Source organism: Bemisia tabaci, chromosome 1 (assembly GCF_918797505.1).
Source record: "Bemisia tabaci chromosome 1, PGI_BMITA_v3".
Lineage (NCBI taxonomy): Eukaryota > Metazoa > Arthropoda > Insecta > Hemiptera > Aleyrodidae > Bemisia > Bemisia tabaci.
In genome coordinates, this window is record NC_092793.1 from 45,554,886 (window position 1) to 45,580,377 (window position 25,492).

General features: G+C 37.4%; 3 protein-coding genes across 3 annotated transcripts in view; 1 reads left to right on the forward strand and 2 right to left on the reverse strand.

Moving 5' to 3' along the window:
• Positions 1-244: 244 nt before the first annotated feature.
• On the reverse strand, positions 245-8,256 carry LOC109038837 (uncharacterized). Its single transcript, XM_019054052.2, has 3 exons — positions 7,939-8,256; positions 4,814-5,017; positions 245-1,976 (listed from the first exon to the last, which is right to left on the reverse strand). The coding sequence occupies exons 2-3, from the start codon at positions 4,967-4,969 to the stop codon at positions 951-953; spliced, it is 1,182 nt and encodes a 393-aa protein (XP_018909597.2). The 5' UTR covers positions 4,970-5,017; positions 7,939-8,256; the 3' UTR covers positions 245-950.
• A 149-nt stretch (positions 8,257-8,405) lies between these two features.
• Positions 8,406-19,375, forward strand: Dus3 (Dihydrouridine synthase 3). Its single transcript, XM_019054044.2, has 11 exons — positions 8,406-8,645; positions 9,414-9,559; positions 10,217-10,442; positions 11,046-11,466; positions 12,296-12,490; positions 13,125-13,241; positions 14,077-14,253; positions 14,569-14,709; positions 15,511-15,684; positions 16,386-16,567; positions 17,582-19,375. The coding sequence occupies exons 1-11, from the start codon at positions 8,551-8,553 to the stop codon at positions 17,652-17,654; spliced, it is 1,947 nt and encodes a 648-aa protein (XP_018909589.2). The 5' UTR covers positions 8,406-8,550; the 3' UTR covers positions 17,655-19,375.
• Positions 19,376-20,039: 664 nt separating this feature from the next.
• The window catches only part of LOC109038838 (uncharacterized), a 35,143-nt gene continuing 29,690 nt past the window's right edge, over positions 20,040-25,492 (reverse strand). Inside the window, exons 3-5 of the mRNA XM_019054053.2 lie at positions 22,719-22,901; positions 20,705-20,878; positions 20,040-20,298 (exon numbers count right to left, since the gene is read on the reverse strand). Of these exons, the coding sequence (XP_018909598.2) occupies positions 20,131-20,298; positions 20,705-20,878; positions 22,719-22,901 (525 nt within the window). The 3' untranslated portion in view covers positions 20,040-20,130. The remainder of the gene's footprint in view (positions 20,299-20,704; positions 20,879-22,718; positions 22,902-25,492) is intronic.

Here is a 25,492-nt window from a genome sequence, read left to right on the forward strand (position 1 = left end):
GTTCAATCATTTTCATAAGATATCTTTTATTTCAGTGTAGACAGTTAGTTAATTTTTATTTTATTCACTTATGTGTTCATCTTTTATGCAAAAAATTCTTCATTATGGAATTATTTTAGTTTGAGCTGATCAAAAATCTTCCCTCCTCACAGGTTTTGTTTGAAATGGGTGATGCTTAATGGCTGCAGAGAAAACAAATGAATACTTTCGATCCTTTAAAATAAGACAAATTAAAGTCTTAAAATGAATTCAAAGTTTTTATGTCTATTCAATAATTACAATTTATTTAATTCATAGTAACCCTTAATCACATTAACAGTGAACACTTCGTAGAAAAGAAGAAAATTGTAAATTACCTAAATCTTAATCAGTCAATAAAATATAATTAAGAGATAATAACTACAGTCCAAAATAATATTTCTAGGATATGGTAATAGTAATACATTTTCGTTCAGTATCATGGAACTAGAAAATAAAGATTTAAAAAGAAAATATTCAACAAGACACTCTTCACATAATTTTTAATAAATTTCAATAAACTTTGTGAGCCAGAGAAAACACTGGCTATTTTCAGCTAATTGCAGTAGATCTCTCAGTCATTTATCAATAAAATCCGCTTTGCAGCGTCCAAAAATTCAATTCAAGCTCTTAAATTTTCCAAAGAGATTTTTAGCACAGGTTTTGGAAGAAATGTAGACCCAAGGAGCAACGGTTTTCGAAGCAATTTGATAATTTCATATTATTTGGTGACTAATTGTTCTTATACTTACCCTAACCCCCCTACAGTCTTACACCTGTATTTTTATTTGGCAAGGAGATAAATCATTAATAAGAAGGTGGGCGGGAGGCAGAGAGAAAGAAGGAATAATACTTGTCGTGGTGAAAATGAAATGAAAATTTGAGATCACCTTAGCTGTTAATAGAGAGAACGTACTCTAGGAAGGACCAGATCAAAAAAGATAGGAACCTACCCTGCTGCCACGAGCATCTGAGCCCGAGTTAAAAGTCGTGGGCTGTTGGAAGGGGTCACAGGTCTGGCGCTTACAAATCTGGAAAATCTCTAGAAATGGGTCTTGCGGCTCGGGAGAAATGTCCTCTCCAACCCCACGCACGATTTCCAGGCTCGCAAAGTCCAGCTCCGAGCAGTTGGGCTCATAGCCAGTCTCATCAGACTCTTGCGGCTCAGGAGAGACGAGGAAGTCGAACTCCTCGAGAACCTTCTTCGCCCGACTATCACCAACGCTATCTGCCGGCGGTGCTTCGGAGTAGTCTCCGTCCAGAACCGTCACCGACTCATAGTCGAGCACGGAGGGTGAGTGAACCTCGAAGGCCGGGAGCCGGGGGAATTCCGGAGGCGCCCCCTCGTAGACGAACCCCTCCAATTTCCTCGCGGAGAGATGCTCCCTCTGAACGGCCCTGGAAGGGGTGGGCGGAGGAGGGTGACGGAACGGTGGAGCGCGGTGGTTGGATGGTGGGGTGTTCCACTCATTCTCCTGACGCAAAGCGAGGAGATAGCCCGGGCCCTTGGGTAAGGTCGGCGGCGAGGGCAGAGGCAGAGGCGTCGGCGGGGGTGGAGGCCGGAATTGCTTCGAGGGCGTCGCCGTCACCATCGGCTGTATGGAGGAGCCCTCTCCGAAGAGGGCTAATTTCTGGTCGTAGAGTTGGTTCTCCTGGTAAAGTTCAGCGTGCTTGCTGCGGTGGAACTGGATGAGTTCGCGGAGTTCGGGGAGGGCTTGAAGCGCCTCCTTCCGGACCTTAACGTAGCGGCCTTTGCGTTGGGTCGAGGGTGGGCTCGGCGCTGGAGCAGGCAGGAGAGGCTGCAGAGTGGGCTCCACCGTCATCCGCGGTCGCTTCGGCAGGGCGTCGTCCTTGTTCTTCTTGACTATGAGCAGAATGCACTTCTTCTTCGGCTCGTCCGGGGAGCTACTCTCGTCTATCGGCGGATCTTCTTCCCGCAGGCTCGAACTGTACTCCACCTGGTGGAATAGTTCCAAAATCAAATTAATGCCCGCCGCTATTAAAAACGTATCGATAGTGACACTGAAAAAAAAACCGCGGTTTTCGTTTGCGGCGTTTCGAAATCTCCGCTTCCCAAGTAGTCTTGATTGTTAAAGTTTAACTTTTCAAAAATGAAAAAAAAAATTGTTTAATCGCACAGATTGGAAAACCCCCCGTTCTCCTTATTCTGTCCTAGAAATCACTCATATCGATACGGAACATAATGGTTTCAGGACATTCCGTCAGCGATTTTTTGTCTGCGCACCACCTGTTTTGTCTAGTAGTTTACGTTCACTTGTAAAATAAGCAACAGTGATGTGGTCCAAGTGTTATATTTTAGTCCGAATGTAAAATTATATTGCCAATATCGAAATGAGCAAATTGAGAGGGATTGAGGTGTTTTTACGGTAATTCATTTTTTAAATGAAATGTTACTTTCTTCTTTTGATTTATCTTTTCAAATTGTCATTCGTGAATATTTGGTTTTATTTCTATCCTAAAAATTTTCAACACAAAATAAACCTTATATATACACTTTTCCCCGTTTTTTTCTCTTCTTTTTTTCCTTTTTTAAATGAAAATAGTACTTCATTCAAAGAACATTTTTTAAAACTTGGCAAATATTTGTAAACCCTTTTCAAAGCGAAAGCATTGATATCAACCCCAATGAGCCGTAATTGTGTTGAAGGATCTATACAAAAATGAATAAAAGAGGAAAATAACCAAGGAACACGCAATGTTTGGTTTTAGCCCATTTGTACATCGATCTTTTAGAGTCAAGTTTGTCCGATTTTGAGCATTTGGTTGCGCATACACCATGTTGCAGCACAGTAACAGCACAAAATATAAAAGAAAATATTTAAGTGCTTTGGGAATCATTAAATTTGACACGGAACCACCTTACAAAACGCATTATGCTTTCCTTTAATACATGTTTTTTCCCCATCAAATTAAATGAGAATAATTCATGCACGGTGTGCAAACATTTCAAAATCATGAGCTGAAAAATGCTGACTCCACGAGTTTAAATATTAGAATCAAACAGAAGCGGCGCGGCGCGGCGTGCGTGCTGCCAGCGCGTAATGCGCACAGGCCCCTACAAACCTAAGGGGATACTTCACGCATTACGCAATGCTTGAAGTATCCACTTAGGTTTGTAGGCGTTGGCCGCCCGCCCGCCGTGCCGCAGTGTACCACGGCGCCTCAAGCAACTATTTCACAACAGAAGTGTTACACAGTATCATACGAAATTGAAGGCGCTCCAACGTATTAAGAATGACAGGCATCCTTTATGATTTTTGCAAAATAAAATAAGACTTTACGGTACAAGAAGAGAGTCCAAAAACTCACCAAGTTCTAGTATCCGTATTTAATAACGTTTCGCATAATTTTTGAATTTCATTAGAGAAAAAAGTGACTCAATTTAGGCAGAAACATTCTTGAGTATGCCATTAAGAAGATTTTATTTTGAAACAAGAATGAAATAGCTAAATAAAAGCGGGCTTTTGTTCGATGTGAGTGATGTGAATATTTTCTATAGTGGACCAATTAACTTTGGTTCACAATTAGTAGGTGGACCAAAACTCTTCTGCCGGAAAAACGCGCGGACATAAACTACTAGAAAAAACAGACGCACGGACAAAAAATTGTCGTTGAAATGTCCTATAACTAACATAATATGTACTGAAAAATATCGATGGCCGAAGTGCGAAACCACGTATTTCCATCGAGATGTTTCAATTTTTGTCATACTTTAATTTTCTGGAGAGAAACAAGCTAACGTCATAACTTGTTTACATAAAATGTTCTGCCAACAGATGAGTATATTCAAGGAAGGTTTCAAGAAATTATGTTGACCAGTTTTGAAAAAGAAAAAATAATAAAGAATAACAGGGCGTCTACAACGTCGCAAACGGAGACACGTGGTTTCGCACGGAATGGCCATATGCCACGGTTCGAATTAATTTTTAACATGCCTCGAATTGATCCATGTTCGAGTAAAGCTGTTTTAATCTACGAGCGCATCGTCTAAATTAAACGGAACTCTATTGAAAAATGTTTTACAGCCTCCTTCATAACATTTCTGAAGTTCGTATTAGTTAAACAACGCGCTTGGTGTACAAAATGTCGTGGTATGATGATAAACACGCGATTTTGGCTAAAACACGCCTTCAAGCCTATGCTTAGGCAACCTTCAGTAGGTACCTAGCAAGAGTCGTATTGCCCAAATCATGGTATTTTTGTAAATTGCTTAGATGTAACTTGTGCTTCATAGGTAATTGCCAGGTAATGGAGGGGGTCCAAAAACGGCTCTCATCACTGCACCTTCATTGGCAAGTACATTCATCAAACTCGCGACGACAGAAATGCGATGTCAAAATTTAATAAGAATGACGATTGCCCGAAAACGTACGAAGCTAATCGATGCGATTTATCGCGAGTCAAAACGACCAATACTGCTGTTCTAAGGACAAACGCCGTATGGGAATTCAAGAGTCGTCAAATTTCCTCGGATAAAACACTTATTTTCGAGGAATATCATGCAAATTTGTCCTTGAAATTTTCAGACATTTTAAAGCAAATTGCAAAAAAAATTCTCTGAAAAATAGTCACAATTTTCCCGATAAATACGTTTTTCAACGAAGGAAATAAGACAACGTCTGAAGGCTCACGGCAGAAAAATCCTCCAACTATCGAATCACTTCGTCTGCATATCCTTTCTTTCAATGTAGGTTGCCAAATCTGCGAGTAAAATCGGATTTTTAGAAACTGAAAAGGAATTTGGAAGAAAGTACATATAAAGGACAGAAGATACCTTGCGGATGATCTGGACGGTTTTGACAGGGCGACCACGGGAACCTCCTCTGCTTCCACGCCCACGTGCTGGTCTGGAGCGGGCTGATCCAATCCGTCCAGGAACTCTCAGATCTCTATGCATGACACCGTTGGTAGCAGCTCCTCTCCAGGCCATTTCCAATCAACTGTTCCCACGGGGGATTTTTAGATGGCTCTTTTGAATCTGAAAACAGAAAAATCCTTTCTTACTATAAATTCCAGAGGCTCTAGATTGGAATCATAAACCTACTATAATAGAAACAAAAGATACTTTTCAAAGCGCGATGTTGCCAAGTAGTTTGAGCAATGACAGATTTGAGCGACGCAAGAATTTAAAACTGAACTTTGAGGAAATTCGCATAATTCCAGCAAAAGTTTGTCAGGAACATTAAAGCATTAGTCCTGTCAATTTGACCCGGCTTATTGGGATCTTCAGGGGTAAGTAGTCGTAAAAAAAAGAAAAAAAAAGATTAATAGATAAATAAATTCTGAGACACGACACAACTCTCGCCAAAATACCAATTTTTAGACGTGCAGCCTTAAGAACAATCTAGAGAGCTGTAAACATGTTTCTTTATTTTATTTTCCTAATACGATTATTGATTAGCATGCATTTTTCTATATTTTGAGCAAACTTAACCTTCATTTTCCTCAAATTTCAAATAGGTATTGAAGTCACCTCAACACGAGTTGACCACGGCGAAGAGATACAACTATTCGTGCTTGATGGATGTCCGTGTGGCATCTGCAAAATTGAAGGCGCGGTAGTGCGAGGCGTGAATTCCCGATGTTCCGCTCTATGGTGCATATGACTCAAGGAGAGGTCGCTCAGATTATTTGGCAGAAAAGTCATAAAACGAGACCGATGACGACTCTCCTATCTTCGGCTGCGTTGACACTAGATTTTTTTTTCTTTTCTGCATGATGTCTGATTATTTTTAGGGTGTATGTGCAGATCTATAAGTATAAGTGATTTTAACTTAGCCTAAATTAATACAACGCTAAAAACACGACCTGGAGAAAGAAGGCTAAAAATACAAATATGCAAATGTAGATTTTTATCTACAGCTCGTATGCACCGGCACCATAACTCCCCCAGAAGAGGTAGTCGGGTCATTTAGACCAGCCGGCTCGGAATTTCTATAGTTAGTTGTCCAAAAAAAATCCCTGCCACTCGATTTTCCTTTTTTTACTTCTTCTTAGACCCATACTGCCGTGCAAAGGAAAAACGCCGTATGAACATTCGAGAGTTGCCAAATTTTCTCAGATAGAACATGTATTTTTTAGAAAAAACATATGCATATTTTTCTTTGAAATTTTCAAATATTTTAGATCAGTTTGCGAAAAAAATCGTCCGAAAAATTTGAAGAAAAACATTCACAATTTTCCCAGTAAATTCGTTTTATATTTAAGGAAATATGACAGCGCCTGAAGGCTCATACGGCGTTCCTCCTTAGCATGGCAGACTAGGTAAAGTTCGTATGTACCGGTCTCATACAGCCCGCGAGCCACGACGTGTTTTTATCAAACCTAGGGTCAATTTGACTCGGCTTGGGCATCTGAAGGTTAAATGAATTGATAGTTCCAGAAAGGGGTCATCGTCGCTTTTTATTAAATTTATCAGAAAATCAGAAAACAAATCTGTCCAGAAACAAAGGGGTTGCTGAGATTTTAGGACTGAAGGCTCAATTAATGGTGTGTGATAGCGATGAGTGAGCCTACTTGTATGCCGAATATTTTAATGATCATCCTGGAGCTAAATAGTGAGGAATAAGATTGAAATGAAATAATGCCCCCCTCTCCCCCGATCCTGAGATTTTCGTATGAAAATAAGATGTTCAATCGTTCAGAACTCTTTCCTGAAAAATGTCATCTCAGTGTCTACACTGTGACAGTACAGCACATTATTTTATAACAAAAGCGTGTAACAAGTCAAAATACAAAGGCAACATTCTAGGTGGCGGTAGCAACCCCGGCCCAATACTAAAAAAACTCCCCCTAAAAAGTTGACGACCAAGGAAGGAAAAAAAAAAAGTTAAAGACGGGTGTAACGTTATCAGATGGATTTGGTTGCTGATGCTAAATGTACCGTTTCCCGTTCAACTAGGGATGACGTGCCAGTCTAAAAAAAAGACCCCTGGGCTTACAAGTAAAAAGAGACAAATGTGTATTCGGAATATTTCTGTTCGAATAATTTCCCCGATAATTTTTCCTAACCAGAATACATGAATAAAATATTGCTATCGGCAGATTTATGTTTGACGGTCCCAAAAAAAAGGAGGGAAAAAAAGGTAGAAGCAAAAAAACTTTAAGTACACTTCTTTAAACCTGAAAAGTTACAAGACTGCAAATCTAGCTATTGACACCCTCGAATAATTATACACGACAAAGTTTCATAAAACTGACGAAGCTGACAGGCTGACACTCCTATGTCAAACTGCAAATAATCCAGTGCAAGAAAAATTGCGTTCTGTAAATTTGCGGGCACTTTAAACGATTTATACGAAATCAGTACCTGCAATGCCCATTGGCAGAAAAAAGGGTAATTTTCTGAAAGGATCGGCGAATTGAGCCCCCTGGAAAAAGAATTTCTACAGCAAAACCAATCGTATTTTAGGGGCTAAACCGTCTGACGGGGAAAAAACTCAATTTTTCAGTATTTTGGAGGTTGCCTCTATGGATTGAAATGTTGCCGCTGGAGAGGTATGGGGGGCCCCAAAAAAGAAGAGAAACTCTTCGGCTCCCCTAATATGGCGACTGGCTCCCTCGAATAATCGTACGAAACACGTTTCATGAAATTGACGAAACTAATGCACTCCACTCCCATCCCTATGCCTCCCATGCTGAGCCGAACCGCAAATAGTTCAGTGTAAGATAAATTGCATCTTTTCAATTTGCAGGCGCTTTAATCGACTAGATGAAATCAGTCGTTGCCTCGTTGCAGTGAAACAAGGATGAAAATAGGACTATAGAGTCTAGAGTGTAAGAGAGAGGATGCACCGAGGGTGAATGATTCACGTTCAAATTCTATCCATCCATATGACTAGATCTTGGAATGGGTGTGGAAATCCAGCAGGTGGTGATAAATGTGAAACAGATGCTTACCCTTCAACGATTCAGCTGATTTTCCGATTCAGTCTTAATTCTTGAGGCAGTCTTGATTAACCTCAATGACTCTTCCTTGGCGATGATGTTTGAACAGAGATAAACTGATTAAAAATCATACAATTACACATCTTAAATATGAAGGATACTTGGAATGCTGCAGCTTAAAAAATGTCGTTCCACTCAGCTCGGACATTACTGAAAATTAAGCAAAAAAACGTATTCGCGAGTCAAAATTTTACAAATCTACGGATCAGTCTCCTTTTTTCTCTATGGAAATCGTTCTGAAAATTACTGTTTATCATCAGCTGATCGCCAATGTGGTCAAATGAACCAAAAAAGAGCCCATTTATGTGATTATTTTGGCGATTTGGAGGGAAAAATTTGAAACATCCGATGATTGATGTTCAAAGCGTGAAAACCGTTGGCAGTCGGCAACAACAACAATCCTCCGGGATTGAGGTTAGGTTCTTGTGCTTTAGACATGTGAGCGGACTTGTCTCAATCCCACTCCGTTATCATTTTTCCTCAGCCTTCCTTGCATTTCCACTCTTTTATCCCCCTAATTAATTCTAAACTCTGATTTTAATTACACTTGCATTAGATGTCACCATGACTGCTGTTATGTCTCCTGCTATTCCTACAAGTGACTCGGTGAAATCTTTGTGTCGAGGCGATTCTGCTGGAGTTGCCAAAATCAAACCTGAGTAAGTGCTGTAACAACCTAAAATGTATTTCTTGTCACTCGAAATCTTATAGATAATGAGGATCTCATTGTTTCTTGAGAATCGCTTCAACCTTGGAGGACTATCTGTAAATGAGGCATCTTGATTGTTATGAACATATCTTTCTTTCTTCTCGACGAGTTGTCGCTAATCAAAGCTCTCATGCTGATAGATTTTCTAATTTGCCATGGAGTCTAGGACTAAGGATGGAGAGTTTGAATGTGAACTAATCACATTTTCTAGCGCATTAAGTTTGACCATGCATTTTCAATGAAAAAACTTTCTGTACATACATTACACTTATCAAGTCCTTGTGAGCTGAGGAATGTACTGAATTTGATCCTCTTCTCTTGAAGTTTTCCATACCCTGACTATACGTTACTTTTACGAATTGATGATGAAATTTTCGAAACAAGGAGCACAATTACAATGTTTCAAAATTCTCTTGGTTGTTTGCTTTTGGAAAGAAATATAAAATATCTTGCTTTTGTTTGAGATTTTCACAGAATATTGAGCCACTGAATAATTCATGTAAATTCTATGAGAATATACACTTTGATGAATATTTAGAACTGAAAAATTGTTAATGTCCAGTTAAAGGCACAAGCCTCAAAGTGCCATTTCCCATGAGTTAGATACATGCAGGTCATTAAAATCGGACAATTGATCAAAGAATTTTTTATGAATATGCATACTGAGCAAACTAATTTATTTTCACCTTCTGAAGAATGTATTTGCATTGTGCTGTAGGTTTGTCGTCGAGAACCATGTTCGGAGTTTAGCCATTGACTGTGTGTCTGCAAGTGACAAAAGAAAGTTAGCAGAAATAAACTCTGATGATGAAGATAATTCAAGCAGAAAGAAACACAAAAACGAGAAGAAAAAAATGTTTAAAGGTAAGAATTTGTGTTTGGAAAAACTGTCTGGATACCCAATGGATCAAATCTAGCTGATGAGAGCTGTTCCACTATCAACTGATTCTAATGGTCAAGCATATTAAAATTTCCATATGTTTTGACTTCCCTTATCGGATATCAAGGTATCAACCCTGCACTTCCTTTTTTGCCTGATATGTTTGTAACTGGTTGTGAAATAAAACTTGAAACATGATGTCTATTTTGACTATTCAGTAGCCTTCATCAGGTGTGTATGAAACGAAAGGAAACTCTCACAAACCAAAGCTTTAATAAAGATTCAACAATCTAAAGCTAGATCTTAACTTTAGTTAGAGTCTAATTTTCATTTTGTTCCATTCGCACTTTATGCAGGCTTTTAAAAAGCTGAGATGACCATTGTGTCTTTTAAGTTTTACTAGTCAACTGGTTATAAACTCATCAGGCGGAAAAGGAAGTGCATATATTAAAATTTTGATCACTTAATGCCTCATGCCTTGTAAAAAATTTTGAAGTATGAGTATGAAATTCCAGGTATAAGTAGCCTTTTATAATGTATCAAATAAAAATGTAACTTTAATTTGGTCTCAAATCACAGAATTTTGATCAAAACTTAGTGCTTTCTATCGTTGTTTTAATTTATGCTTAATTTCTTTCCAGGCCAGAATAAGTCAAGAGGCCCAACATTTAAGCAAAGCAAAGAAAACACCCTCTGTCCGATTCTAGTTGACGTTAAGAAAGGTGATACTACACCAGTTTGTCACTATGACAATTGTAAATTTATTCACGATGTCCAGAGCTATTTAAGCTGCAAACCACCAGACTTGGGGCCACAATGCCATGTATTTGATCTCAAAGGTCACTGCCCTCGTGGCGTCACTTGCAGGTAAGACCGCCTTCTAATTTCACCTGCTTCTTTTTTCACTTATCTTTGTTTCTGAATTGTCTGTAAAGACCAGAGAAAATCTTTGCTTCAAAATACCATCAAGGGATATCCATTATTTTTTATAGCATTAGTACATGGGCTAAAAATATCCTGGCTGATTAATCAGCTAAAGGACAATTTTTTAAAATATTGTTTAGCTGTTTTTAAGAAAATAAACGTTAAATTCCAAGGTATCACGGAAAGATGATAGGAATTAGGGGTGCAGGAAATGTCCAGCGATCAGTGTTGCTGAAACCGTCCAGCAAATCTTGAGTTGTGAGGCAATTTTTAAAAATGACGATCTTTTTCTTTTGTTTCTTTCTGTTTTAGGTCAATACTTTGGGAAATTAGGGCAAGTTAGACATTATGCTTTAAAAATCAGGCATTTTGCCATAAAATAGGCATTTTACCATGAGGTAAATCTGAAATATGGCTGTGAGGAAAAAACTCCTCATTACCACAAACAGTTGGCATTTTGGAACTTTCTGCTTCTTTGTATCAAATTGTTTTCTGTTTTTTTCTTCAAAGTATCTGATATCTATTTTTGTGTTCCTTATTTTTTAGGTATGGAAAAAGTCACATTTCAGAAGACGGTTTCAATATCATCAATGAAACGCTTCAGGCGGAGTGGAATGACAAGTCCAAAACTAGCACCACCCAAAGTTTTACCAAAGAGCTTCAACGGGCTCTTCAAAAGCGCACCTACAATTTTGAAAAGAGCGAAAGAATAATATCAGCTGTAAAAGATGGCAAGATAGACCTTCCAAGCAAGGCTAGTGAATCAGAAAAGAACGTAGAAACTACAAAGAATTGTGAAATGAAAACAAATAATAGTGAAAAATGTATGATCAGCACAGAGAGCAATTCAGAGTCAATGTCCCAATCAGAACAGGAAGTCACTGATGTCAGTGTGGGAAGTAAAGAGCAGTTAGGCCCTGTTAGTGACACAGATTTGATCAAACTGAGACCAGCTGAAAAAAAGAAGGTACGTATGCAGCAGCTCAATTTTTTCTGAGCTGGCAAATTAAAAACCATATTTTACTGTAATTCATCAGCTGCTTATGTCTTAAGTATGAAGGCCACTAAGAGCAGGATGGAATTGGAGAAGTACAGGTAGACTATTTTGAGTTCATTTTGCAATGAGGAACTAATAATTTAGCCTCATTTTAAAACAACTCACCTCCTATGTTCCTGTGCAAACAAATGCTACCTCTTCATCCTCATCACCCTCTTTATCCCTCTCCTAGCGTTGCTCCTTCTTAATTATCCTCCCGTCCGCTTTGATGTCCTCCTTTTTCCTCCGCTTCTTTGATTTTCTCTCTTCTTCCTCTTTGTTTCATTCTTCTTTTTTCTACTCTTCTTTACTAGTTTTCACTTGTCTGTACTTCCTCTTCTTCTCTTCTTCTTAAACATCCTCCTCTGCCTTTTTTTTACTTTCACTCCTCTTGTCTCTTCTTCCTCTTCATCCTGTTCTTTTTCCTCTTCAATGGCAGTCTCTTATTCCAAAATGTCCATTTATCAAAAAACATACTGATTAATCTCAGTATGAAAAGACCTCATTGATCATGTCATACATCAAAGACAAGTGCAATTATTCAATTAGCGGCCAAAATTAGAATCCTAGTTTATCTCCCAACACCATTTGGAAGCAGGCTACCAAAATAGTACTGCTATCCTTTTTTTTTCTTTTCTGCCTACTTTTTTTTGGCTGCATGCTTTATAAAATCAATAAATTTTTTTTCTGAGTCCCGATATGTGATCCTGTGTAAAATTCAGCTGTGCATCCTCTCATATGGATCCTCTAATTTTTTCAGATTGATTGGACTGATAAATTATACTTATCTCCTCTAACTACTGTTGGGAATCTGCCTTTCCGTCGGATTTGCAAAGAATTTGGTGCTGATATCACCTGTGGCGAAATGGCCCTAGCAACCAGTTTGCTCCAAGGGCGCAAGCAGGAATGGGCTCTTGCCAAACGACATGAATCAGAAGACTTATTTGGAGCTCAAGTGAGTAATTCATTATCTTTTATAACACAATATCCTTTTGTAGGGAGCGGTGGTGCAGAAAATTCTGTAATGCCAAACGTTTGCCGCATTCTGACAATATTGCCTCATTGTCATTTTTCTGATTTGCCTAATCGCTGAGTGTCCACCTTTGTATCAAAATGACCAATTTTATGATAAAATGTGCGATTTTCCTGACTTATGAAATACTGAAAGAGAGAATGAGAAAAGAAAAGACCATCATTTTTGAATTGTCTCATAACACAAGATTTATTTCTTGCTTGCCGCTTTAGGATTGCGGGATCGGTCATTTTCTGCACCTCTGATAAGGAGTGCAAAAAATTATTCAAAATGATTAAACTCTCAAATGTTAGAAGGTTTTTCTTTGATGTTTTTCTTTTTTTATCTTGGAGGTGGAAATGCTAACCAAAAATCACAAATACTGAATGAATAGAAAATCTTTCGAAACTTTCACCTCCCTCTTTTCATAGGTACTTTTTTTCTTTTTGTCTTTTTTGATACCTCAAAATCCTTCCGAAGACCATTTTTTACATTCTGTATGTATTTTCAGTGGACTTACGACCAATATACGAACTTATATTTTCTGACTTTTTCAATTGTGGTTCGTATCTTTCAGATTTGTGGGAGCAATATGAATACAATGACAAGGTGTGCCCAGGTTTTGCAAGAGAATGCAAACATAGACTTTGTAGACATCAATCTCGGCTGTCCTATTGATCTCATTTTTCAGAAGGTTGGTTAATCTCTCTAACTTTCAACTTAGAATGGCCAGTAAGATCTACACTCACTTGCTTCAAGAGTTGACACCCATCCTAAACTGTCAAAATGGATGTTACAAAAAGGTTTGATCACACTCTCTGGTATCAGAGTAATGCAAGCCAAGTGGCATTGCTAGTCATGAAATTAGCATTTTTCTGTTAGAACAGAATCATGCCTCAATGAGAAAGACACAACTCTTTATTGTACAAATGAAATAATGGAACAAATATTGTCAGATAAAAAACCAGGCATGTTCTATCGTCCATTGAAATCTGAGTTAGTGTCATCCAACTTTACGTTTATCTTTACTTCATGTCCCCTTGTAAAAGCAGAGGATTTTGGGAATGTCCACAGTCACCATGCAGTATATCCTCGGATGTCTTTCTAGTCATCCATGAAACTGAACAGTGTATGAGAGTTGTTCAAAATGAAAGCGTTGTGGTTTTGGGATTTTTATTTCTCCTTACTTTAAGAGTTTTCTATTTTCATTTGACAGTATTCATCCCATTGAATTGAGAACAGAATTGCTAAAAATTAGAGACCTTAAAGAACTAAAATTAGAAAGTCATACACTGTGTCTTTCAATGGGTGATGGCACTGTTAATATTGAACTTAGAAACTTGCTGTTTTAACAGTTCCAATCACTTTTTGCTTATCTATAAGCGTAAACCATCAGAACTTGATTCTCTGACTAATGTAACTGACCCATTTCCAGTGTTGATCTAAACTCAAGCCTGTCATAAAAACAGATTTTAAATGAATGCACATGAATTGATATTCCTCAGTGTAATAAAATATTTTTGTCCCAGGGTGCCGGAAGTGGGCTTCTCCGACAAGAAAAAATTCTTAAGTCAGTGGTTGTTTCGATGAATCAAGTATTGGATATTCCGTTGACAGTGAAAGTCAGAACTGGAATCCACAAGGATAAGAAAATTGCTGATCAGCTAGTTCCGAAGTTTCGTGACTGGGGAGTTTCGCTTATTACGGTAAGGCACCTTTTTGCCGTTTAATTGGACAACTTTTTGCAATTAAGAACTTTTAGGACAAATTATATTATGTAATATAATTGTCATAATATAATGTTAATTAATAGAACAATTAGTCCTCTTTAAGACTCTCCTTGGTCCCCCTCCTCACCCGCTCATAAGCTAAGACTTCCTTCCTTCCGTGAAGTAGCTTGCGGAATACTTGAATGGCCCCTTTAGTCAAGGGGCATTCATTGTCAATCGAAAGGGGGAAAAAATGTCAAAACTTTACCATGTCAATGTCTCTCTATATGTTGCTCCTTTAAATTTTTTCAGCTCCATGGTCGAACAAGGGAGCAGAGATACACTAGGAGTGCTGATTGGGGTTACATTGAAAAATGTGCCCAACTTTGCAAACCAGTACCACTATTTGGGAATGGAGACATTTTATCTTTTTCAGACTACAATACTGCACGGGTAAGTAATAATGGCAGCGCATTGTAAACCCAGAAATGTAAAATGGCAGTAAGTTCCATTCTCGGAAATACATTCACAGTTGCTCTTGACTTATATTTTTGTTAGCTAATTTGAATAAAACTCTCAATAGGAGTTCGCTATTCTGTGCAATTTTTTAAATTTGCTTTTTTCGAATTTATCAAATTTTCAAATTTTACCATAGTTTTCAGATGCTTCAGATAATCCTGCCATGTTATTTTTTGCTGCTGTAATGATATATTATTCTCTGCTAGGTTTCAAATTCTACTACAAAACCTACAAATTCTACTACAAACTAGGTTTCAAAAACTACAAATTTCTGAATCTTTCCTCCTCTTAAAAATATATCTTTATGGAATTTTAATATTTCTATATATCTTTATGGAATTTAAATATTTCCATCACTTATTCATAGACATCCAGTTTGCCTAATGACAGCTTATTATTTTTGTGTTGAGATTACATTTTTGTTCCTGAGTTTCAAATATGTTTTCTTTTTTCCATCTGGATTCATCTGATAAGATATTTTTATATTTACATAGTTTTTTATATTCAAAGTGTAGAGTCATTGCATGTCATTTAGTTGTGACTCATGGTATTAAGGAAAATATGTACTGGGAACCAATATCTCAATTCTTCCCACATACAAGTATACTTGGTTCCTTTTATATCTTTTCCTTTCATGAACGCTCTTTTTTTCTTCTCCTCCATCCTCTGTAAAATATGTTGAACTATCACTTCCTTTTTTTCTCCTTTTTTCATTTCGTTTTTGTTCTTTTTCAGGAAATATGCCCAAGTATTGCAGGAACCATGATAGGACGTGGTGCATTGATAAAGCCTTGGATATTCACCGAAATCAAAGAACAGAGAGACTGGGATATATCCAGTTCTGAAAGATTTGATATCATCAAGAAATATTCAAACTATGGCCTGGAGCACTGGGGTTCTGATACACAGGTTTGATAATTCAATAACAAATGATAGTAACTGTGCAAGTTTAATTCTCAAAATAATGCCATCTTATGTGTGCACCAGAGGTGTAATTCAACTCTTCTCTGCTCTCTTTGAATATTGATTCAACATATTAGTGTATAAATTTACCATGGAAATTTGAACCAGCATTTCCTAAAAATTTTTCTAGGGATTTTGCAAAAATTTGTCGGAATGATTTTCTTGCTTATAATTCTTACATGTGGAAGTCATCGTGAATCTGAATAGGGCATTGGCAAGGAATTTTTGCAAGGTTGCAGTATAGTTTTTTTACCATTCAGGGTTAAAAACGTTTAAAAAACTCCTGGAAGCTTCGTTCACTCCGCTTTTTCCAGGAACGAATTATAAACATGGATGCTTCTGACGAATTAGAGTAACTTTCAACAGAGGGAGATTGTTTCAATAACATTGAAGTTTTCATTGTTGGAAACTGCCTTTTACTATTTTGGATGAGACCAGAAATGTGTGCTGAAGGATAGTGCTAAATAATGAGGACCAAAAGCTATTATTATGAATATTTGTATAACTCAGTTTTTTGAAGGGAAAGCGATGGATTGCAGTTTGAGTGTGCCATGTTTCCATTTTCTCTCTTCAAAACTTGTGTTTTTTCCCTCATCATCATTTCTTTCTTATGTCTCTCTCAACCAGTGGGTTTTGATTTATTGCAGGGAGTAGAAAATACAAGGAAATTTCTTCTTGAGTGGCTATCATTTTTTCACCGGTACATTCCCTATGGGTTGTTAGAAAATCCACCTCATCAGATCAACCAAAGACCACCCATGTTCAAAGGCCGAGATGACTTGGAAACACTCCTAGCGAGTCCTAATTGTGCTGATTGGATCCGAATCACGTAAGTTGATTCTTTATCCTCCTTTTGATTCAAATTACATTAGCGGAATCTGTATCCTGCTGTCATCTTTTTTTATCATACTCTTCGATGGAATGATTAGAGTTTGAGATCACTGAATGAAGTCAAAGAAACTAATTTGGTCTTTTTCAGAAATGTTGAAATCAGCAAAGTTGAGTTGTCAGCAGAAAATGTTCTTTTACCTTTAGGTTGTAGGAGGATCCAGATACTTAAAACAGGGATGGGGGAGGGGGGTTTCCCTCCAAAAATTTTAGAAATTTTAAAGTACCTAATATGCAGTTTGAGTCAATTTTTTCATGAATAATTACCAAATTTAAGTGTCCTTCCTTCTTTTCCCCCTTCCTTGCCTTCCTATTTCTTCCCTTTCTCTTGCAAATGGGGGAGGGAGGAGGCACGTTCTCTATGCTCCCCCTTGAATCTGTCTGTATCTGAGGTAAAGGCAAATATTGTTGTTGGACTGTTTTTGTGATCAAATAGAATTCTAAATGTGGCATCCATGAGTTGCAATCATTTGGCAAAAGGACTTCTCCAATCTTCACTTGCATTTTCTGTGAAAACAAGGGCTCAAAGTCCGGAAACAATACTGTTTTCCTCAATTTTGAAACGTTTTGGCTCAAAGTGGCGAAAATTGTCGTATTCTCTTCACCCATGTTACAGATGATTTATAGATCTAGAACCATACCAGTAACTCAATGTAAAAGGTACGCGACTCCATTTTAGGCATTTCAAGATATCAGAAAAGTTATTTGTTGGCGTCATTTGTTCCAATGTATATTGCAATTTTTTGGACTCAATATCTTACAATCATCGCTATGGGCCTCCAAATTTTTTTCACAAATGGAACCATTGTTGAGGTTTTTGGAATGCCATTAACTTGATTTTCCTTTAAATGTAAGCGAGGTTTTATTTTGCTCTGAAGTACTGATTTTATCTGTTATGTCATATATTGCTGATGCATGTCATATATTGCTTATATTGCATTTTTATTTTTTTCAGGGAAATGCTACTCGGGAAAGTCCCAGACGGCTTCAATTTCCTGCCAAAACATAAAGCCAACTCATGGAAGTAAACTGTAAGGCGTGAATTAGAACTTAAGATTGAAATTTGTCCCAAAAAATTCCCTTTATTCCCGTAGCAGAATACCAGAAAAGGTTAGTACATTGCCATCATCTACTTTCCTTTACTGCAGCTCAGTAAAATACCCTCCATGTAATCTTTGCCCATCATCCAAGGTTGCCAGATTGTGCGATAAAATACGGATATTTCATATGGGTTTAAATGGGGAAATGTGCTGATTTTTTCAGCACCATTTGGCAACAATGCCATCATCCTTGTCCCTAGGGGCCTCCACTCTGGCATCACCATCGTAAAATTTGACACAAACGGTTACCATGGTTAGTGCCATATGGCTCAAAATATGAATAGAAGTGAACTCGCTGTATAAAAAACATTGGACGCACTTCATTCTGGGCATTACTTCTCTCATCTTGATGAGCAAATATACTTTTTAACTAGTCCAAGTTTTTTTGCAACCTATTTCATCGCCAATACTGAAAATATTAAAGTTCCATGAATGTCTTGAACACTGCAGATGGCATTTAGAAAGTTAGACTCTTTTTCCTAATTTTTTGTGTGCCTGATAGTATTGCTACTGTCAACTGTCACGTATAAACATAAAAATATCAGGAACGGTTGGTTTTTGGCTCTCTCTGCAACTCTGTACAACTTTTCTGTCATTCTTCTGCAGAATGGGCAAAATTCTGCCCATTCCGCAGGATGTACGGTAATGCGTACTGAGCATAATATGGACATCACATCAAAGCGAATAATGTTTGTTTCTGCAAAGCAGAAATTCCCATTACAGTGGGGCATTTTATTGCCCAGAGGTATTTTATATTTCGAATTTCGTATTTAGAGCATACAATTTTCTCAGAAATTAGTTCAATCTTGTTAGAGTTGAAAATTGAAGAGGTCATTGTTTTTATAGATCATAAGATGAATTTTAGCATCTGAGGACAAAGATATCAGCATTATATGAATATTATGCATATGCAGATAAGTGTAAAATAGTAATTATGTGGGCCACTCAAACAATTGTCGAACAACAGGCATCTTTTCTCATGGCACCTCTAACTCGATAAATTTTTGTCATTATTTCGATTTCTTCTCAGTCCTCCAAAGGAATACTTCGTGTGAAGCTGTTACAAAGATCAACATCTCTTGTTTTTGTGTATTGGAGCTTCCAATTACTAACTTTACTTAAGCATTTTCTTAAAATTTGGAGGAAAAAGGTAGTTTGAATTTAAAGTCTGGCAAAACTAATAATTTTTACAACCTCTCTTCAATGAGTACTAATTATTTTCCCCTGTAGATATTCTGAAATTGAAGGGTTTTTTTTTTTTGGTTTGATTTTTTCGTAGTTTCCAAAATATCCTGGGTGTACAGGAGCATACTTAAATTTATTAAATGCCCATTTTCCTCAAATCAAGCATGTACTCAGTCTTTTTTGATATCATAATTTCTCGTTCGAGTACAGTTTTAATTTACCCAATATCTTCGCCAGAAATTTCCAAACAATTTAGATATTTGACTTCTCAACCTGTTATCAAATCATAACCTCCCTGAGGTATTTAACTAAGTATTTTGACTGTTTTTCTTGTCGATTCTGTAGCCTTCTCCCTATTCAAGGTTTTTAAGTTCTCGTTTCCTTAGATAGATCTGTTGCGGTATTTTGTATTTGTCACCTCTTCTCTTTATTTTTCGAATAAATAATTTCATTTATAAAACGCATTTTGCTACATTTCATTCTTAAAATTTTATTTGGTCAAATTATGATTTTTTATTCAATGTATCTCGCTATTTAGTTTCCTTCTGTTCATTCGAAGAAGAAAAAAACCAATTTAAATCACAAAAAATAGCCAAGTGATCTTTCAACCTCTGATCAAAATGTTACCCTCTCCAGGTATTTAACTAAGTATTTTGATTGTTTCTCCTGTCGATTCCTCAGCATTAGGCTATACTCATGGTTTTTTAGTTCGATTCCTCAGCAAGAATTATTGCGTTATTTAATATTTGTCACTTCTCTTTATTTTTAAAATAAACAATTTCATTTTCAAACGCATTATGCTACATTTGACTCTTTAAAATTGAATTTGGTCGAAAAATGTTTTTTTCACTATATCTTGCCCGTTAGTTTCCTTCTGTTCATGCAAAGATGAGTTCACCACTTTAAATCACAAAAAAAAGCCAAGTGGTCAGATGGCTCTTTTGTGACTGGTCGAAAGTGAAACTTAATTATAAGTAGTAACCAAGAGTAAATTAATTTTCATCGTGTCTCATGGAAAAGTCCACCAACCAAACAGTTCACTTGTTCCTCAAATCACTTGGTTCCTTTTTAGCTGGATATTATTATATTTCAATGAATGAATTGCAATGTAGAAAAGTAGTGTGAGAGTTAGGTCAACAAAATGAATTTTATTAAAAATTTAATATTTGGTAGTACAATATGTGATTTACCACTGGCCTCACATCAAAATCTTTTAAGATTAGTAAACCTCTTTAATTTCACCCAATGTTGAAATGGGCCACATGCAGTCGCAGCCAGAAGGTATGACTTGTCGGGTTGTTTCCCAGCAGTCTCCATCTCGTCGTCTTCGCGATAGGTACATTACTTGAGAGCGCTGAATACACTTGAACCCATCATAGGCACATTGCTGCAATCCAAATTATTAAGAGCTTAAATTTTGTATCAACCTAAAGTAATTTTTTGGAAGGACAATTCTAACGGCTTCCTTGGTAAATTCTTAGTGGAGATCAAGTTGTTTTTTGATCTAATTAGTTCATGAGCTCAAGGCTCTGTTGGCACAGATTAACATTTACAGAACTTGCTTTGAAAAATCATGGCACTTGTCCCAAGTAGATGGTGCCCAAAGCAATTCCAAGTAGATAAGGACTAACAGGATTTTTGAGTCTTATGTCACTTCTTTATAATTAAGCCCAGGATGTTTCATTGAGAGAGAGAAAAAAATTCAGTCTGATCTCAGTAAGGGTTGACTTTACACTGTGTGAGTGTAGCACTTTGTATGGTCACTTAAAATTAAGTATAGAAAAAAATGTTACCTGCTCATATTTGTGATAAGAGTAGCTTTTGTAATGATAGCCATGGGGTCCATAAGTCAGCAAAGGCTGGAATTTGCGGCAAAGAACCTCTGTAAAATGTGATGGTCTGTATTCATACAGGTCATCTTTAAGGCTTATTCGACGTCGAATAGTGCTACAAAGAGGACGGAATTCCTGCAATCATCAGAATTACAATGTTTCATCAATAAATTGAAAAAAAATACTCCGTAATGAAGAGCTGAAGACTACCTGTATAAAACTAAAACCTCATGAAATTAGAAAATTCTAGAATTAGAAATCTCTACTCTCTCTAATATCATTGTGAACGCAGAAAGCAGTCTTTTACATACTATTTCATGAACTTCCTTTTACTAGAGCAAAGAATGTCGAGAACATCGGCTCTTTGTAGCTGAGCACTGATTTTAGAATTGTTTAATAATAGAGAAGGTGTCATTGACCAGATAATAGAAACATCAGGAACGCTTTTGGAATTAAAAATGCACCAAATTGAATGTGTACGAAAGGATCAGCTGAAAGAAGAATAAAATTGGGACACATCTGGAACTCCAAGGAACTTATCTAGTAATTGTCCCCCAAGCAAATCTGGAGAAGTAGGAGGAAACTTCGGTTTCTCATCAGGGAAGGAGCATGGCCATCCAAGTAGCACAGTGCAATATTGAAATTAAATTGCAATTTGATTTCAATAAAATTGTAATTTTTTTATCATTAAATTGCAATATTTTTACATCATATAGTCGATGTATGCCGATTTCATCCAATCAGCAAAATGAACTCCATGTGTCAGAAAGTTAAGCAACATGCAATGCAATGAAAAATAGCAACTTATTTCAATTTTATTGTAATAAGTTTCAGTGAATGGGGCTCCTTCAAATAGGAGCTAGGCAACATACACAACACTCAGCGGAATGGAGATGTTGCTTGTGTGAGGAATTTGCGATTTGACTACTGATTCTTATGTAGAAGTTCGCGAGAAACACGATGGTGCCACTGGTTCTCTCTGAAATCAACTCCCAAGCTAAAAAAAAGCTCTCAAGTTGAGGCCAAAATGGAGGGGATATCCCACGCTATCCTGAGAGTCCACCTCTACACCAAGACAAACTCCCCTTGCAAAGATAGGGAGCAAATATATTGACAGGGCTGCTACTTTATTTGGGGACTCTAAAACTGAAAACACGGCAACCCTGCTAATGTATTTGCTCCCTATCTTCGCATGGGGAGTTGTCTTGATGTAGAGGTGGACTCTCAGGATAGCGTGGGATATCCCTCCATTTTGGCCTTAAAACTTAGGAGCTTTTTTTGAGCTCGGGAGTTGATTTCAGAGAAAACCAGTGGCATCATCGTGTTTCTCGCAAACTTTTACATTAGAATCAACAGTCAAATCGCAAATTTCTCACACATGTAACATCTCCATTGCAATATTTTTACTATTTAAATGCTACTTATTGCAATCTGTGCTACTTGGGCAAACATTGTAGAAACCACGGATTAAAGAGCGACGCCAAGAATGGCACAATTTGGGCCAGCGGGGATTTTTCTGAAACCGGGCCCAAACGATACCTTATGATACCCTAAAACTATGGTGAAAATTTTAGCTTGAGTGTAAGCACGGTTTTTGAGAAATGAGGGGGCAAAGTTGCCAAATCGCCATCATTCTGGACAGCATTTCTACAGCAAAAAGACGGGGAAAATGGACGAAAAAGTTACACCTTTGATGGGTTTCGGCTGTATATGTTCTCATCGGGCCCCCAGAATGATGCTGTCCAGAATGATGGCGATTTGGCATTTTTGCCCCCTCATTTCTCAAAAACCGTGCGTATACTCAAGCTAAAATTTTTACCAGAGTTTTAGGGTATCATAAGGTATCGTTTGGGCCCAGTTTCGGAAAAATCCCCGCTGGCCCAAATTGTGCCAAAAAACGGTCGTTTTTGGCGTCGCTCTTTCCTGGAAATGAGAAAATATTACGTGAAAATAGGAAAAAATGTTGTTAACTGACCAGGGCGACCTCTCGCTCGAACTCGTCGTACCTCTCCCGCTCGTGGTAGTAATCAGCGTCGGTGATCTCTTGGATGTGCTCCGTGTCGATCGGGATGTCCCACACGCTCGTCTCGTGGACGTCGTCGTCGTCGTAGTAGTCCACGCTCGACCTCGAGCTCCCCACGTTCGGGTCCCTGTAAAACTACAACAAATCCATCCACTTGAGAACACAGGCAGGAACTTTTCGAGGGTACGGATTCGATCCACACAGTGGATCGAGGCAATAGGAGAGGTCGGACAAAATTCAGAAACTTTAAACGCTTATAACTCCGTTTATACAGAACTTTGGGTTTTTAAAAGTGGTTCCATTGGTTTCCTTGTGAAATTTTCTGCAGCTGGCTGGCACCCCTTGAAATTTAAAATGTGACGAAATAAACATGTAAATTTCCGATTTTAGTCAAAAACTTTATGGCCGACCTTCCCAATTGACTCGATCCACTGTGCGACGTGGATCGATTAGAAAATAAAAAACGTGAACCGATTGCCTTGAACCGATCGACAAATCATTAAGAAAACTGTGTCGATTTGATCAGCATGAGCTGATCGAAAAAAGAAAACGTGAACATCAATCGAAATCGAAAAAACCAACGGGAAAAATTGGTCGACACTTTTCTTTCGACTTTTCAAAGAATTATGTTCGTAATTTGATCTAAGGTGTCTGAAAATTTTAAACGTCCATGACTTTACTCAATATTGAGTATTTTCTGAGGGGGACTTCGGCAACATTCATTTTCATACATATAACGTTTTGCCTTAACACGGCAGTATATCCATCTAGTCAACCTCTCAATGAGCAGATAGAGTTCAAATAGGTAGGGTAGGATGGGGTCAGTCCGCCAGGGTGGGTCAGTCCGCCAGTCGACCGTAGCGCCCCTAGCGGTGGTCGAATTGGGAAATTCAAAGCATGGGAGTAAGCAGTTGGAAGTGCTCGTCTACTATATGTTGTTCCAGGCATGATTCATTTGTTTACAACTAACCTACAGGCGCAAGTGTTAAAATTGCTCCCGATCGTAACTTTTTTCTTTTTTGGAACTTTTCGTCTGGACTTTGGTGGTTTGGTGATCGAAATTTGGGAAGTACATCATCGTAAACTACTCACTCAAGGCTATTGATTCCGTTTTTGATCTTTGAAATATCTTTACTTTTGTCATGTCAGGTAACAATTTTGTGCAGCGAAGCCGGGATGGGGTCATTCCGCCAGTGACGCCGAGGGTCATTCTGCTACTGGCTAAGTGACCCCTTTTTAGGTTTAGGTGCTGCTACACTGGCTAGTCCTTTATATGTATGTAGTTCAATTTCAAAACCACCGACTTTTTATTAATATTTTAACTTTTTTTTTAAAAAAAAAAATTCAAATTTTGAAATTTATTAGACCCTTAAAATTAACTTTTCGTTCTTATAGTTATAGACTTTTTTGTACTGACTGAAGTTCTGAGTTCAGATATGTTTGTTTTCCTTCATTTTTCTTAATTAAATTGTTTTTTCCAGCACTTCTCATGTCTTCATTTGCTACTGGCGGACTGACCTAAGAATGTGGCGGACTGACCCTACTCGTGGGGTCACTCCGCCACTTTCTTTTTTTAAAAAAAAAAAGTTCAAAAAAGGGGGGGAAAATGCACCTAAAGAATCCAATTTTTTTTTGTGCATAGTCAAAGGTCCAAAGATCACTCCTAGCATTCAAACAAGTTCATCCATCAATTAGGGAACTCAGGAAAAATCTTGGGGCAAAAAAGTGGCGGACTGACCCCATCCTACCCTACATTTGCAGCACTGCCACTTTTTTTGGAGACTCCAAGGCTGAGAACCGCGGCAGGCTATTTTTGTCATCTTTTTCTCTTTTTTTCTTTTTCTGTTTTTATTTCTTTTTTTTTTTTTCTTTTTTTTTTCTTTTTTTTCTTTTTTTCTTTTTCTTTTTTTCTTTTTCTTTTTTTCTTTTTCTTTTTTATGGAACGGCTTCCGTAACCCTAAAAAAAAAAAAAAATCCAAAAAAAAGTATACATATTTTTTTTTCGTGAAAAAAAAATAAAAAAAAAAATAAAAAAATAAAAAAATAAAAAAAAATAAAAAAATAAAAAAATAAAAAAAAATAAAAAAATTAAAAAAAAAATAAAAAAATTAAAAAAAAATAAAAAATAAAAAAAAAAATAAAAAATATAAAAAAAAATATCTTAAGGCCTAGATACACACGGCGATTAATCGCCGCGATTGGGTTGGTTCGGGTCGCATCGCTCAACGCAATACAATCAACAGAGGCCATCAGTGCGATCACGTATACACCTAGCGATTAATCGCCGCGATCAGCGCTAATTGTTAATGTTATTATAACCTTAAAATGATCAGTATCTTATCTAGTTGATCATATTGATAACAGGATAGTCGTAAGTACTGTGCCCAAAAGACTAGTGCCTTTTTTTAATGGAATGAAGATGAAGATTTTCAACTGAATAATGTTTCCTATTTCTGAAGTTCTGGTGCCTCTCCTGAATAATAAGTGGCTAATGAACGGACACACTTCTGCTGCAATTTTAACAATTTTCGCATCAAATGTAAAAATAAACATACTATAAAACTAATTGACGAGCACCTCGAAGACAGAAGAACGTAAACAAAAACACATGTAGACCACATGTACTGGTGGATTTCGCATCCATCAAGAATAAACAGGACTCAACAAATGCATCTACTCGCCCAAAAAGTAGGATTGAATCCTACTTTGGATTCAATCGCGGCGAT

Excerpts from the sequence above, each read along its gene's own strand:
- LOC109038837 (XM_019054052.2), bottom strand. The coding sequence starts at position 4,969 with ATGGCCTGGAGAGGAGCTGCTACCAACGGTGTCATGCATAGAGATCTG. Across the intron at positions 1,977-4,813 it reads CCGTCCAGATCATCCGCAAG|GTGGAGTACAGTTCGAGCCT; the intron begins GTATCTTCTGTC and ends CTATTCCACCAG.
- Dus3 (XM_019054044.2), top strand. The coding sequence starts at position 8,551 with ATGACTGCTGTTATGTCTCCTGCTATTCCTACAAGTGACTCGGTGAAA. Across the intron at positions 10,443-11,045 it reads CCTCGTGGCGTCACTTGCAG|GTATGGAAAAAGTCACATTT; the intron begins GTAAGACCGCCT and ends CTTATTTTTTAG. Across the intron at positions 14,254-14,568 it reads GGGGAGTTTCGCTTATTACG|CTCCATGGTCGAACAAGGGA; the intron begins GTAAGGCACCTT and ends AAATTTTTTCAG.